Source organism: Somniosus microcephalus, chromosome 3 (genome assembly GCF_052327205.1).
Source record: "Somniosus microcephalus isolate GS21.2 chromosome 3, FLI_Smic_1.0, whole genome shotgun sequence".
In the NCBI taxonomy this organism is placed as follows: Eukaryota; Metazoa; Chordata; class Chondrichthyes; order Squaliformes; family Somniosidae; genus Somniosus; species Somniosus microcephalus.
The window spans coordinates 57,280,012-57,295,746 of NC_140989.1; the positions used below are offsets into that span (position 1 = coordinate 57,280,012).

At 45.6% G+C, this 15,735-nt stretch overlaps 1 protein-coding gene across 1 annotated transcript in view; it reads right to left on the reverse strand.

Moving 5' to 3' along the window:
* The window catches only part of gch2 (GTP cyclohydrolase 2), a 128,478-nt gene extending 114,391 nt beyond the window's left edge, over positions 1–14,087 (reverse strand). The window contains exon 1 of the mRNA XM_085980577.1: positions 13,713–14,087. Coding sequence (XP_085836703.1) covers positions 13,713–14,016 — 304 coding nt within the window. The 5' untranslated portion in view covers positions 14,017–14,087. The remainder of the gene's footprint in view (positions 1–13,712) is intronic.
* Between the last annotated feature and the right edge of the window lie 1,648 nt (positions 14,088–15,735).

The following is a 15,735-nucleotide window of genomic DNA, read 5'->3' on the forward strand; positions in this document are numbered from 1 at the left end:
GTATTTCACTGAACAGTCACTAAGGCCGCGATTTCGCCTACCTTGGCGGGTCCGGTGCGGCCGGGGTTGGTGGCGGGGTGTGACCATGCTGCTGGCTCCAGCCCGCTCTGTGAAAAGATTTTACGCTGATTGTACTTGTTACGCCTGCCCTGCGCATTTCCTGGCCAACTGAAGGAAGCGGGTCTGATGATGTCATTTGATGATGCGTCATCAGCAGGTTACCTTAAAGGGACCAAGCGCAAATTGATTTTGACAGTTGTGCTGTCAGTGTTCTACAACACTGAGGTGCTGCAAACACTGACACATAAAATCATAGAAAGTTACAACACGGAAAGAGGCCATTTCGGCCCATTGTGTCCACGCCGGCCAACAAAGAGCTATCCAGCCTAATCCCACTTCCCAGCTCTTGGCCTGTAACCCTGCAGGTTACAGCATCCCAAGTGCACATCCAAGTACTTTTTATATGTGGTTAGGGTTCCTGCCTCTACCATCCTTCCAGACCCCCACAAACCTCTGGGTGAAGACATTTCCCCTCAAATCCCCTCTAAACCTTCCCCCAATTACTTTAAATCTGTGCCCCCTGGTTTTTGACCCCTCTGCTAAGGGAAAAAGGTCCTTTCTATCCACTTTATCTAGGCCCCTCATAATTTTATACACCTCAATAACCTCAGCCTCCTCTGTTCCAAAGAAAACAGACCCAGCCTATCCAGTCTTTCCTCATAGCTAAGATTCTCTACTCCCAGCAACATCCTTGTAAATCTCCTCTGTACCCTCTCTAGTGCAATCACATCTTTCCTGTAATGTGGTGACCAGAACTGCACGCAGTACTCTAGCTGAGGCTTAACTAGTGTTTTATACAGTTGAAGCATAACCCCCCTGCTCTTGTATTCTATGCCACGGCTAATAAAGGCAAGCATTCCATATGCGTTCTTAACCACCTTATCTACTTGGCCTGCTACCTTCAGGGATCTGTGGACATGCACTCCAAGGTCCCTTTGTTCCTCTACACTACTCAGTGTCCTACCATTTAATGTGTATTCCCTTTCCTTGTTAGCCCTCCCCAAATGCATTACCTCACACTTCTCCAGATTGAATTCCATTTGCCACTGTTCTGACCACCTGACCAATTTATTGATATCTTCCTGCAGTCTACAGTTTCCTTCTTCAGTATCAACCACACAGCTGATTTTAGTATCATCTGCAAACTTCTTAATCATACCCCTTATATTCAAGTCAAGATCGTTGATATATACCACAAAAAGCAAGGGACCTAGTACTGAGTCCTGCGGAACCCCACTGGAAACAGCCTTCCAGTCACAAAAACACCCATCAATCATTACCCTCTGCTTCCTGTCTCTGAGCCAGTTTTGAATCCAACTTGACACTTTGCCCTGGATCCCATGGGCTTTCAACGTCATGACCAGTCTGCCATGTGGAACCTTATCAAAAGCCTTGCTAAAATCCATATACACTACATCAAATGCACTACCCTCATCTACCCTCCTTGTTACCGCCACAAAAAATTCAGTCAAGTTTGTCAGACACGACCTTCCTTTAACAAATCCGTGCTGACTATCCTTGATTAATCCGTGTCTTTCTAAATGAAGATTTATCCTGTCCTTCAGAATTCTTTCCAATAATTTTCCCACCACCGAGGTTAGGCTGACTGGCCTGTAATTACTCAGTCTATCCTTTGCTCCCTTTTTAAACAAGGGTACCGCATTAGCAGTCCTCCAGTCCTCCGGCACCACACCTGAAGCCAGAGAGGATTGAAAAATGATGGTCAGGGCCTCTGCTCTTTCCTCTTTTGCTTTGCTTAACAGCCTGGGATACATTTCATCCGGGCCTGGGGATTTATCCACTTTTAAAGCTGCTAAATCCTTTAATACTTCCTCTCTCACTATGTTTATTTCATCTAATATTTCACACTCCTCCCCCCCCCGATAGCAATGTCTGCTTCGCCCCTCTCCTTTGTGAAAACAGACGCAAAGTATTCATTAAGAACCCTACCGACGTCTCCCGCCTCCACACATAGATTACCCTCATGATCTCCAATAGGCCCTACCCTTTCTTTAGTTATCCTCTTACTCTTAATATATTTATAAAACATCTTTGGGTTTTCCTTGATTTTACTTGCCAAGAATTTTTCATGCTCTCTCTTTGCTTTCCTAATATCATTTTTAATTGCACCCCTGCACTTTCTGTACTCCTCTAAAGATTCTGGAGTATTTAGCCCTCGGTATCTGTCATACACCTCCCTTTTTTTCTTTATCTTACCCTGTATGTCTCGAGACATCCAAAGGGCTCTAGATTTGTTAGTCCCACCTTTTTTCTTTAAGGGCACATGTTTGGTCTGAACCCTCCGGATCTCCTCCTTGAATGCCCCGCACTGCTCTGACACTGATTTACCTTCAGGTAGCTGTTTCCAGTCCACTATGGCTAAATCCCCTCTGAGCTTAGCAAAATTTGCTTTTCCCCAATTTAGAATTTTTATTCCTGGTCTATCCTTGTCCTTTTCCATAACTACCTTAAAGCTAACAGAATTATAGTCACTAGCACCAAAATGCTCCCCCACTGATACACCTTCTACCTGCCCAGCTTCATTCCCTAAAACTAAGTCCAGAACCGCCCTCTCCCTTGTTGGGCTTGCTACATACTGGCTAAAAAAGTTCTCCTGGATGCATTTTAGGAATTCCGCTCCTTCTATACCCTTCACACTAATTTTATCCCAGTTAATATTGGGGTAGTTGAAATCCCCTACAATTGCTGCCCTATAGTTTTTGCACTTCTCAGAAATTTGTCTACATATTTGTTCTTCTATCTCCCTTTCACTGTTTGGGGGTCTGTAGTACACTCCCAGCAGTGTGATCGCCCCTTTTTTGTTTTTCAATTCGACCCATATGGCCTCGTTTGATGATCCCTCCAACATATCATCCCTCCTCACAGCTGTAATAGTTTCTTTAATCAATACTGTGACCCCCCTCCCTCCCTATTTACCTCCCTCTCTATCCCGTCTGAAAATCCTGTAACCAGGAATGTTGAGCTGCCATACCTGCCCCTCTTTCAGCCACGTCTCTGTAATAGCTATAATATCATAGTCCCAAGTATCTACCTGTGCCCTCAGTTCATCTGCCTTGTTCGCTATACTCCTTGCATTGAAGTATATACCATTTAGTACAGGCAAACCTCCTTGTTGACTATTATCTAGCCCTTGATTCCTCTGTCTTCCCAATTTACTTTCTACATTTTTGTTTTCCAATTCCAGTTTTTCTTCCCTCCCTCTTGACTCTATAATTAGGTTCCCATCCCCCTGCCAAGCTAGTTTAAACCCTCCCCAACAGCACTAGCAAACCCTCCCGCGAGGATATTGGTCCCGTTCCGGTGCAACCCGTCTGGCTTGTAGAGGTCCCACCTCCCCCAGAAACGGTTCCAATTTCTCAGGAATCTAAAGCCCTCCCTCCTACACCATCTCTCCAGCCACGCATCCATCTGCTCTATCTTAGTCATAGAGTTATACAGCACAGAAAGAGGCCATTCGGCCCATCATGTCCGCGCCGGCCATCAAGCCCTATCTATTCGAATCCCATTTTCCAGCACTTGGTCCGTAGCCTTGTATGCTATGGCATTTCAAATGCTCATCTAAATGCTTCTTGAATGTTGTGAGGGTTCCTGCCTCTACCACTCTTTCAGGCAGTGAGTTCCAGATTCCAGCCACCCTCTGGGTGAAAAAGTTTTTCCTCAAATCCCCTCTAAACCTCCTGCCCCTTACCTTGAAACTACACCCCCTGGTTATTGACCCCTCTACTAAGGGGAAAAGTTCCTTTCTATCTACCCTATCTATGCCCCTCATAATCTTCCTATTTCTGAACTCACTAGCACGTGGCACTGGTAGTATTACTACCTTTGAGGTCCTGCTTTTTAACCTCTTTCCTAGCTCCATAAACTCTGCCTGCAGGACCTCATCCCTCTTCCTACCTATGTCGTTGGCACCGATATGGACCACGACCTCTGGCTGTTCAGCCTCCCCCCTCAGAATGTCCTGCAGCCGTTCAGTGACATCCTTGACCCTGGAACCAGGAAGGCAAAATACCATCCTGGAGTCACATCTGGGGCCGCAGAAACGTCTGTCTGCTCCCCTAACTATTGAATCCCCTATCACTATTGCTCTCCCTCTCCTCTTCCCCCACGCCTGTGCAGCTGAGCCTTCCATGGTGCTGTGGACTTGGCTCTGGCTGCACTCCCCAGAGGAACCATCGCCCTCACCAGTACTCAGCACCGAATACTGGTTGGTGAGCAAGATGGGCTCAGGGGACTCCTGTACTACCTGCCTGGTCCTCCTCTTCTGTCTGACGGTCACCCATTCCCTCTCTGCCTGCACACTCTTAAGCTGCAGGGTGACCACCTCCTGAAACGTGCTATCCATGTAGCTCTCAGCCTCGCAGATGCACAGCAGTGACTGCAGTCGCCGCTCAAGCTCCGTAACCCGGTGCTCGAGCTGCTGTAGCTGGCGACACTTCCCGCACATGTGGTCATCCAGACCACGGGAGGTGTCCAGGACTTCCCACATGGCACAGGATGTGCATTCCACGGGTGTGAGCTGCCCTGCCACACCTCTAATTAACAGACCATTTACTAACCTAGTTGGAATAAACTTTAAAACTTTAAGAAAGCCAAGTAAAAACACTTGCCAGATACTCACCAATTAGCTCCTTCCCCTTGTGCCGATTTCACTTTTGACTTCTGACTTTACTCTGAAAATTCTGCCGGTGCTGAGTTATTACCGCTGCTGCCGCCTCACCACTCTTCCCAGGTCCGCTCTGCCACCGCTGCTGCTGCTGTGGGGCCTACCTGCACCTCAGGCTCTCTTTGTACCGCCACTGCCGCCTCGCCGCTCCTCTCAGGTCCGCACTGCTGCTGCAGCCCTGCACAGAGGTGCACGACTGCACCCAGGCTCTCTCAGGGTGTCACAGCACGCAGGGAGGTCCTCTTCCCTTCCCATGGGCGGAAGAGACCTCCCCAGGAGATCAACACAACCTGGTTGCACATTGCACAGGAGGGCACAAGCAGGGATGTGGTCAGGAGGACCAGGCTGCAGTGGCACAAACCTTTCAATGATCTCAGTAGATCACAAAACGTTACTGCAAAGCCACACTCAACCTCATCCTGCTATGCCACTCATCACATCCCCATCACTCTGTCTTCCCTACCCTGCTCCTGCACATCCTTACTCACACCCACTTACCTTGCACATCCACCCATCTCTCTCTATCTACATTATCACTTCCCCATCTCACTAGCCACCCCTCAGACTCGCCCTCATCCTAGTCCAATCATACCAACTAACAACGCACAAGGGTAGGCACTTGTGTGTTTTAGCCAATGTTCATGTGAAGTTTCTGTTAATGTGCTGTCAAAGATTGAAATCTTTATTTTCAACACTTTGCGTTCTTGGACAGATTTGTGTCCACCTTTGGAAGTGGCATCTTGAGTTGCAGTGAATGGTGAGACATAATGGTACCCACTGCAATGGTGATGAGTATGAAAGGAATGGCTTGGGCATTGTAGGGATGCTTTATGGTGTTGGTGTGGGGTGGTGCCAAACTGGCACATCATGTGGCAGCCAGGGTGTGCAGCGTCAAGTGATGTAAATCTGGCTATGGTGAGGCCATCCCTGGCGTCCCGGGCAGCAATGTGGTTGGGTGCTGATGCCCTGTGTCCTGTGCAGCATTAGTTGATTGCAGAGAAGGTTGGTGTTGTTGTTGGTGCTGCTGGTTTGCTTGGTGCTGCTGGTGTTGGGTGATCATGGTGGGATTTTGAGGACCAAGGTGAGAATTTTTCAAGGGCACTGATGCTGATGTAATAGATGGCAGGTGAGGCTGAGATGACAGAAGCGATCTGTCAATGGTGAGTGAGGTTGTTCCAATGAGGTGACACTGGATACAAAGTTTGCTCCAAACACTTGCAAGCTGCATAAAGCTCAATCAGTCTTCCAAATGCAGTAAGCAACAGCTTCTAACCTTGGAAAGTGAAACGCTATGAAATGGGAACTTTTGTAGACCATTTGCAGCTGTCAAGTTAAGAAATCATTCCATGCTGACACAACTCCCGACCTCCTTACCTGATGTGATCCCCGAGCAGCGGGGATGCTGTGGGAGAACTCATAAAATCTAAAGGTGAGCTTCAAATAGTGTTTAAGTGCCTGTTAACAATCTCTTAATAATCTAAATTCGAGGGGCTGAATGGCCTACTCCTGCTACTATCTTCTATTAAATTGCCTCGCCCCCCCGCTGCTGCGTGTCGGGCTGGTCAGCGATGACAGACCCGACATCTGGGAGACTAACATGGAGGCGGGTTGACAGCGGGTTCCCTGCCCAATATCAAAAAAAAAAATTCCCACCCGATCCGCCACCAAACGCGCCCGCTGAACCCCCTGAAAAATTCCCCCCTAAGTATCTGCAATACCCGTTACCTCTGTAGGTGGTGCTGTTATAGGCATTTTCAATGCTAAATGTGTCACACGGTCACACACAATAGTAGCTATTTTATACTGAGAAATATATCACTCAATGATTGTGCACTGTACCCACCGGGTTCCCATAATTCTCTATGTGTGCTTTCTGATTATCTTTTTTAACCCAACATTTTTTTCCCTCAGTAACTGAAATTTCTACTGCCCAAAATACGGGTTTAAACAAAATAAAAAAATCAAATCTTACATATTTTGTAATAACTTGATTACATTTATCCATTGAATTCTCTTTTTATGCCTTCATTAATGTTTTTATTTGTAGGTCTCAGCATCTCCTTAAAGTTGAGTTGATATTTTTGCCCAAAGCTGTGTCTCTGAGCTGAAGTTGGATTGTGCAGGCTGAGCACATACAGTGTCTCAGGATGCATCGGTATTGTTCAGTCAGCTGTACTTACGCTATATTTTTCTTCAGCTTTTGGTTCAGTAGCTTTTCCACAAATAATTTTTGAAAAACAAGAGGACAAATTTAAAAAGATTAATTGAAGTAAAATTTATATTAGAGTTTTTAAAGGGGCTATGTCAATGTATGTCTGCATGAGAAAAAGTAACAGTGTACTAATTACACACCTGTGTAGCGTTTGTTTTGTGTTCTACAAACTTCAGAAGATGTATTAGGCTGACAGAGGGCTGAGAGAGATGGTGGAGTGCAAAGTTTACGAAAATAATATTTCACAATACCATGATTCAACTTATCCATTGAATTGTCTTTTGTATCTTTTAATATCTTCATTAAAGTTTTAATTTGAAGGCCTCAGCCTGTCTCAAAAGTGGAAGCTTCGATTGAATATTTTTACCACACAAGTTAACAGAAGTTTGCAGAATTTTCCATACTGCCAGGTCTGCATCAAAGGAATTGAAGGATAGAATTTGCTTGGGTCGCAATCCCAGCAGTTATGCCAGAATTGAACCGGACCATGCTCGCCAGCACTGCCCTGCCAGAGTTTGCGGGGTCAGTGGGAGGTCATTTCATTAGCATAGGATCGGCGAGCACAAGTGCCACTTTGGATGCATCTCTGGTGCCCGCTTGCCCAATGCTGTGAGAAGCTCTGGCTTTTTTCTGCCCTGGGTAGGTATTATCCAGGCCTCTACCGACCATGGCAATGCTCTGATTGAGTGGGAGGGGGTAATCCAGGGAGGTTTTATTTTGATTTTCAGGTTCTTTAGGGTTCAATGTTGTTTGGTTTGCCTGGACCCCATTTGTAGGGGGTCACACATACCCTGGTAGAGGTTGGTACACCTCACAGCGCCAAGTCCCCCTTCCAGGGCAGGAGTAGGAACCTTCTGTTTAGGGAGTCCGCAACCCTGGTCCCGCCCGGAGTTTACCATCTGCCTTGTAGGGGACATATTAAAGTTTCACCTTATATAAGTCAATGTGGAAACTCCGGAAAACCAGGGCTGCGATTTTCCCATTGGTGGCGGGTTGGGTGCGGGGCAGGTGGTCGGCAGGTTCCGATCCTGCCGCCACTTTCAGCCGGTAAAAATTTGCGATTTTGCCCTAATTGGGCAATTGAGTCCCTGTGTGTGCACTCCCCTGGCCAATTAATGTTTTGGGTCTGGAACTCGCCTCTGCTGACGTCTGTGAGCCTGCTGCCTTTAAGGGGCCCGTGCAGCCTTGGTTCATTCTCTCATTATTTGCTGCTGGATTTGCCTATTACAACGGCTGCCATGACTACCTCAAAGGGCCAAGGCCTCTCCCAGATTTGATGATGGCTCCCTCCATGCTCTTGTGGAGGGAGTCAGAGGGCGCAGAGAGGTACTCTTTCCATCCTCTGGCCAGAAGCAAACAAAAGCAGTCTGGCTGCAAATTGCTCAGGAGCTGAGCTCCAGATCCATGTGTCCTCGAACCGGGGTGCAGTGCAGAAAAAGGTTCAATGACCTGGTCCACTTAGTAAAAGTGAGTATAACATCACCCTTGGCCTCAATCTGCTCCCCGTCTCCTCTCATCACCAGCACTCTGCATTGTCAACCTACTCCTGCACATCCCACTTTACCCTTACATCCCTTGCACCCTTAACCATCACTCTCTCTCTCTATGTACACAATCACTTCACTATTCGACTATGCTGCCCTCACACTCGCTATCACTGTGCTGCTATGACAACAACTAATAACGCCCAGGGAGGACCCTTGGTATTGGCACCTCACTCCATCTTTGTCTCCTTCTGAGCATCTATGCTATGGATTCTCTGCACTCACTCCATCATTCTCACTCAAATGTCACTTGTGTCCCTCATTGCAGGAAAAGTGAGCCCACAATAAGAGAGAGAGGGCTAAGACAGAAGGAGGGCCACCTTCCGTAGCCCATCTCACCAATGCTGAGGAGGCAGCCCCGGAGATACTTGGAGGTGCTGAGGATGTGTAAGTGGGGGACGGTCAGACAGGCACAGCAGAGCAAGCTGGTGACAGAATAGATTTGCATCTCTCTCATTTACATTGCATGAGTGACTGATATGGCATCTGATGCTCATACAGATTGACTTATGATCATCTGCACAATTCTATGTGCATGCTACGTTAATATTACATGTCTAACTCATGCCTTTACTCCCCACACAGGACCATCGACAGCCCCCCTCCCCACTGTCCAGGAGGAATAGCCTGAGCCAGAAGACTCCTCAGAGGAAGCTGCAACCTCTGAGGGTGCAGTGGCAGCAGAATTAAGCGGACCCAGCACCAGCACAGACACTCACACCTCGGGGGGGCCTTCTGTGTTTAAAATTTAGTCTTATAGCTAATGTTTTAACAAATTGCATTTGATGTCCGAAACCCAATTTAATGGGTTTCTGAGGAGAGGAATTCAATTTGAAGATTTTCCCCTGTGTTTGAACTTTTCTGTTTGATGTTAAACTGGTGGCTGGCTGTTGCTTGGTAGATTCCATTGTGTTTTTGGTGTTGTTTTCTCTTCTTGTTGTTGCTTCTCCACTTCAACACCCACTCCCGCACCCCCCACCCCCCGCATCTGCCCCCTCTCCACATGATGCATTGAGCCACCTAAGAAGCAAATTGAATCCTCTCGATTTATGTGGTTTCAATTTTTTAAAAAGAATCTTGCATTTCTTCATTCCTGTATATGTTTGTCTTTTTGTCACCCACATTGTACGTTGGCATGATTATGGATTGTGCTGAGTGTCAGCCATGGCTCAGTGGGTAGCACTCTCGCCTCTGATTCAGAAGGTCGTGGGTTCAAGTCCCACTCCAGGGACTTGACCACAGAAAGCTAGGCTGACACTCCAGTGCAGTGCTGAGGGAGTGCTGCACTATCGTAGGTGCCGTCTTTCGGATGAGACATTAAACTGAGGCTCTGTCTTCTCTCTCAGGTGGACGTAAAAGATCCCATGGCACTATTTCGAAGAAGAGCAGGGGAGTTATCCCCGGTGTCCTGGCCAATATTTATCCCTCAACCAACATAACAAAAATGGATTATCTGGGTATTATTGCATTGCTGTTTATGGGACCTTGCTGTGCGCAAATTGGCTGCAGTGTTTCTCACATTACAACAGTGACTACACTTCAAAAGTACTTAATTAGCTGTAAAGTGCTTTAAGACGTCCGGTGGTCATAAAAGGTGCTATATAAATGCAAGTCTTTCTTTGAGTGGGTTGGATAAATGAAAACTTAACTCAGATACTGAATTATGTTTGCATGCTGTAGTGCAATTATGCCCTACCCTCTAACCCTGAAGCCTACACTTAGTCTTGACACATTGTGTGCAATGCCAAGGGAGCTCAACTATATTGAAAAATAACAAAGAAAAAGAATTCTAAGCATTTGGATTTCAAAATCATCATCATCATCATCATCCCCTTCACAAAAACTCACCCTCGACCCTCCTGATAACACTAATTACCACCCCATCTCCAACCTCCTTTCTCCTCTAAGGTTCTTGAACATGTCATTGCCTTCCGACTCTGTGCCAGTCTTCCCTGTAACACCCTGCGCAAATCCCTCTGGTCTAGCTTCTGCCCTTCTCACAGCATCAAAATGACCCTAATCAAAGTCATGAACAGCATCCTCTGTGATGTGATCACCTGCTTTATGTCTATGTCCTTATTACAAATTTAGAATCTGCTTTAGATACCTTCTTGGGTGATGAGACTTTTGGAAACTACCAGAAGTACAAAAAATAATCATAATTTCAAAAATGCAAATTGCATCTATTTCTGTACTTATTTGCAGTGCACACATCCATTACTTTGAAGTTCATATATTTTCACTGCACATATAAATTATTTATCTTGATGTTTTTAACTAAACAAGGTGGCAAAGACTGGCCCATTAAACCAGTAGAAACAACATGAATATTGAACACCTATAGTTCGGGAAAGAGTTATAATGAGGCAAAAGTTGACTGTGGGCCATATATTGCAACCCCTACGGGTACATACGAGGTGTGTACGCGCCCGTAGGAGCCGCGCATGTTACAGGTTTCGGCGTGCAAAGCGCATGCGCTAAAACCCGGCACTTGCGATCTGTCAAAAATTCTCTCGACAGATCTTCCGCATCCCCGGGAGAAGGGCCTCTGCGGGTGGAGAGTTGCACTATTTGCCCAACTTCCGCCCGCTGAATGCCTGTCAAATTCTTACGCCTGGTTAAAGCAGGTATAAGGCCTGCTTTTACCAGCATAAGAGATTTAAAAAATAGAAAAATATTTTCAGCACGGTGGCATAGTGGTTAGCACTGTTGCCTCACAGCGCCAGGGACCCGGGTTCGAATCCGGCCTTGGGTGACTGTCTGTGTGGCGTTTGCACATTCTCCCCGTGTTTGCGTGGGTTTCCTCCGGGTGCTCTGGTTTCCTCCCACAGTCCAAAGATGTGCGGGTTAGGTTGATCGGCTATGATAAATTGACCCTTAGTGTTAGGGGGATTAAATATGTGGGGTTACGGGGATAGGGTGGGATATGTGTTGGTGTAGGGGTTACAGGGATCGGGTGGGATATGTGTCGGTGCAGGCTCGATGGGCCGAAATGGCCTCTATCTGCACTGTGGGGTTTCTGTGATTCTGTGTGAAATGTTTTCACTCATTTATGAATTAAAAATACTCTTCAATAAGGTAAGTTTATTTTTAGCCCTGTAAAAACATATCATTTTTTAAAAATTTAATTTTTGTTTGAAATATTTAATTAAATGGCATTTTAATTAATTTTAAATATGTAATTAAAAAAAATTATTTCATGTGTTCATGTATTTTTTAAGTGATCCCCAATCATACTTATTGGAGTTCCATACGTACGGAACTTCAATAAGTATGAATGGGGATTCCCTTCTTTTATTGGTTGGGCTGGCCCATGTGATCCCAGGAGTGCCTACAAACCACTTGCGCCCCTGGGATACGGGGACCTCTGCCCGCGCGGACCTGGAGAGGCCCAGGATCGCAAGCCTCCGTATCCCCCAGGCCACCAGGTACATTTGTAGAAGTTTTGCAGGTCGGAGACATCCGCCCGCAGGAAGCCTCCGACCGCAAATGTTGTCCCTATGCATTCACTCTGCACAGTAAAATCTTGGTGGGAAAATTGTAGAATGGTTGGGTGCACGTCCAATGAGGGAAAGGAATTCTAGGTACAGCTGCAGGAAAAAAAGTTTTGCAGCTGATTAAAGCAAAGATTCTAGAAGAGTGGATCATTTTTCAAAAATTCTGTGGGTGACACTAGCAAAACAACATTTATTGTCCATCCCTAGTTGGCCTGAGAGCATTAAGAGTCAACCATGTAGTGTGGGGCTGGAGTTATATGTAGGTCAGACCAAATAGGGGTGACAGGCTCCCTTTCCTGAAGGGCATTAGTGAACCAGTTGGGTTTTCACGATAATCCAGCAGCTTTCATGGTCATTTTTTCCCAGCACAGCTTACAACTTACTGGATTTATTGAATTCAGTTTCCTAAATTGCCAGGTTGGGATTTTGAACGCAAGAGCCCTGATAGCCTAATGATTGTAGTACTGCACTATCATAGCCTGGAAGGGAGCAGTTGTCCTGGAGATGACACCACTGCACACTTCCCTGCAGTCTGAAAAACAACTGTTCCCTACTACTCTCATCTTTCTGTCCCTTAGCCAATTTTGTATCCACGCAGTAACTGCCTCTTTAATCACATGGGCTTCAATTTTGCTAACAAGTCTGTTATGTGGTACTTTATCAAACGCCTTTTGAAAGTCCATATACACACCAACCTCACTAGCCTCATCATCCTTCTCTGTTTCTTTATCAAAGAACCCAATCAAGTTAGGCAAACACGATTTGCCTTTAACAAATCTGTGCTGGCTTTCATTTATTAACACATACTTTTTCAAGTGCCAATTAATTTTGTCCCAGATTAATGTCTCTAACAATTTCCCCACTATCAACCTTAGGCTGACTGGCCTGCAAGTTGCTGGGTTTATCCCTCGCCCCTTTTTTGAACAGGGGTGTAACATTTGCAATACTCCCATACCTAAGGAGGATTGGAAGATTGTGACCAGAGCTTCCACAATTTCCACCCTTACTTCTCAGCAACCTAGGATGCATCCCATCCGGACCGGGTGACTTTTCTACTTTGAGCACTGCCAACCTTTGTAGTACCTCCTCTTTATCTATTTTTATCCTATCCAATTTCTCTATTACTTCCTCCTTTACTGTGACATTGCATCAGTCTTCACTAAAGAAGCGGCTGCTGCCAAAGTACTCAGTTAGTACCTCAGCATGTGGCAACTCCAGAGACACATGCAGTTTTAGCCGCACAGGCAATATCAAACGTGCTCCCTCCTATGGTTCCCAGATGGTGGCAGACCAGATGGAGAAAAGCATCACTAAAGGTATAAGAGGTTTTGACATTACTTTTATTTATTTTTTAGCAAAGACTGAACAATAATGTAGACAGAATTGGTTTAAACTGTGTTCTCTAAACTCACAAAAACTGGACGGTAACTCAAACCCAACGGAGTTTCACTCGCCCTGTATCAATCTGCGTCAAACCAGTTTCTGGTTACTTAAATCTTAACTAGACAGTGGGGTTAATCAAGATTCTTTGCGAGTCAGTGTAAAATAAGTCAGTTTATCTGCTGTTATATTGCAGCTCTCAAAATGCTAAGTGAATTCCTTCATTAAGTAACCTTTAACCATTTTTATTGCTCCTGACCTAGTCTAATATATGGTTAGAAATTGCAACAACAAAAAAAACCAGCGCTCTAGTCGAGTAGATTAAAAAACCTTACCGGGAATGTTGTCCTGATAACCTTTGGTGAAGAACTGCATGGCTTTCGCGGCTCTCCTGGGAGTCTTCAGCAACCCCTGCCTCTCTGGATTCTCCCCTAACCCTCTCAGGATGCTTGTGTAGGCTTCCTCCAAGGCAGCCAGTGCATCTTCTCCGCTCCGCGTCTTATCGTCTTTCCATTGCACCGTGACTTTCTTAGACTCTAAAGTCAAATCGCTGTAGCCATCAAAACAACTGGTTACTAACTTCTTGGCACAGCACACGCCGTTAGTTTCTGCAGTGACTATCTGTTTGGCGTATTCCATGCTGGCCAGACTGGAGGACTTCACTGCTCAGATGGACCCAGAGAAGCACCTAGAGGACTCCGTGTTCACTGCATCCCTGCACCTCTATTTATACCTCACGAGCTTACAGGAGACCAGTCTCATTTAATTTCTCAGTGCGTTGTTCACACGTCAGCACAGCCACGTTAAACCGTCTGCCCCCGGGGCAGGGTTATGCTGGGGAAAGATAATTGTGTATGGGAGATAAGGATGTTTCTACGGTGCATGCATCCAGCGCCGGTGCTACGCTTCTATTTTCATCAATGACTAATTTTAAATTGAGAACAATCACTGTAGATAACAGCAAGTGGACCTTGTCACAGCCAGCCGTAAAGTATCCAGCGAGGCAAATAAAATGGGTCCTTTTAAATACACGAACAAGCGTCAAACCTATGAAGTCACACAACACCAGGTTATAGTCCAACAGCTTTATTTGAAATCACAATCTTTCCAGCGCTGCTCCTTCTCAGGTGAAGTGAAGAGATGCATATAGACACAGCATATATAGTCAGAGAATACTGTCAGATGATTACCTGTAATGCCATGCATTGCACTGTGAACTGACATTTGGATTGTACTGTCAGGTACCTTTACAAATTTGAAAAAAAATATATGATCTGGCAATGTTGCAAATAGACAGTCTCATTGTGTGTTGGTTTCAGGTAAAAGGTAGAGATCTATAATAAAGGTGCCAGTAATTGAATGCTAGAAGAACTGGGAATAAGATGGTTCAACTTGAGGTTGGTGTGTCAATAGGGAACTATGCTTTAGCAATATCAGAAACATGGCTAACACCAGAAGATGTTAATGAATGCAATATGCAGGAATATAGGGTGTTCAGGAAGAAAAGTAGATATGTAAGGAGGTGGTGTAGCCTATATAGGAACATAAGAAATAGGAGCAGGAGTAGGCCATTTGGCCCCTCAAGCCTGCCCCACCATTCAAAAAGATCGTGGCTGGTCTGATCTTGGCCTCAACACCACTTTCCCGCCTGTTCCCCATAACCCTTGACTCCCCTGTAGCTCAAATATCTGTCTATCTCTGCCTTGAATATATTCAATGACTCCACCTCCACAGCTCTCTGGGGTAGAGAATTCCAAAGATTCACGACCCTCTGAGAGGAGAAATTCCTCCTCCTCTCCGTTTTAAATGGGTGACCCCTTATCCTGAAACTATGGCCCATAGTTCTAGATTCCCCCATGAGGGGAAACATCCTCCCTGCATCTACCCTGTCAAGCCCCTTCAGAATCTTATATGTTTCAATAAGATCACCTCTCATTCTTCTAAACTCCAACAAGTATAGGCCCAACCTGCTCAACCTTTCTTCATAAGAATACCCCTTCATCTCAGGAATTAACCTAGTGATCCTTCTCTGAACTGCCTTCAATGCAAGTGTATACCTCCTTAAATAAGGAGGCCAAAACTGCATGCAGTACTCTAGGTGTGATCTCACCAGTGCCCTGTACAGTTGTAGCAAGACTTCCCTACTTTTATATTCCATCCCCCTTGCAATAAAGGCCAACATTCCATTTGCCTTCCGAATTACTTGCTCTACCTGCATGCTAACTTTTTGTGTTTCATGTACGAGGACACCAGATCCCTCTGTACCGCAGTATTATGTAGTCTCTCTCCATTTAAACAATAATTTGCTTTTTTATTTTTCCTACCAAAGTGGATAACCGCACATTTTTCCACATTATA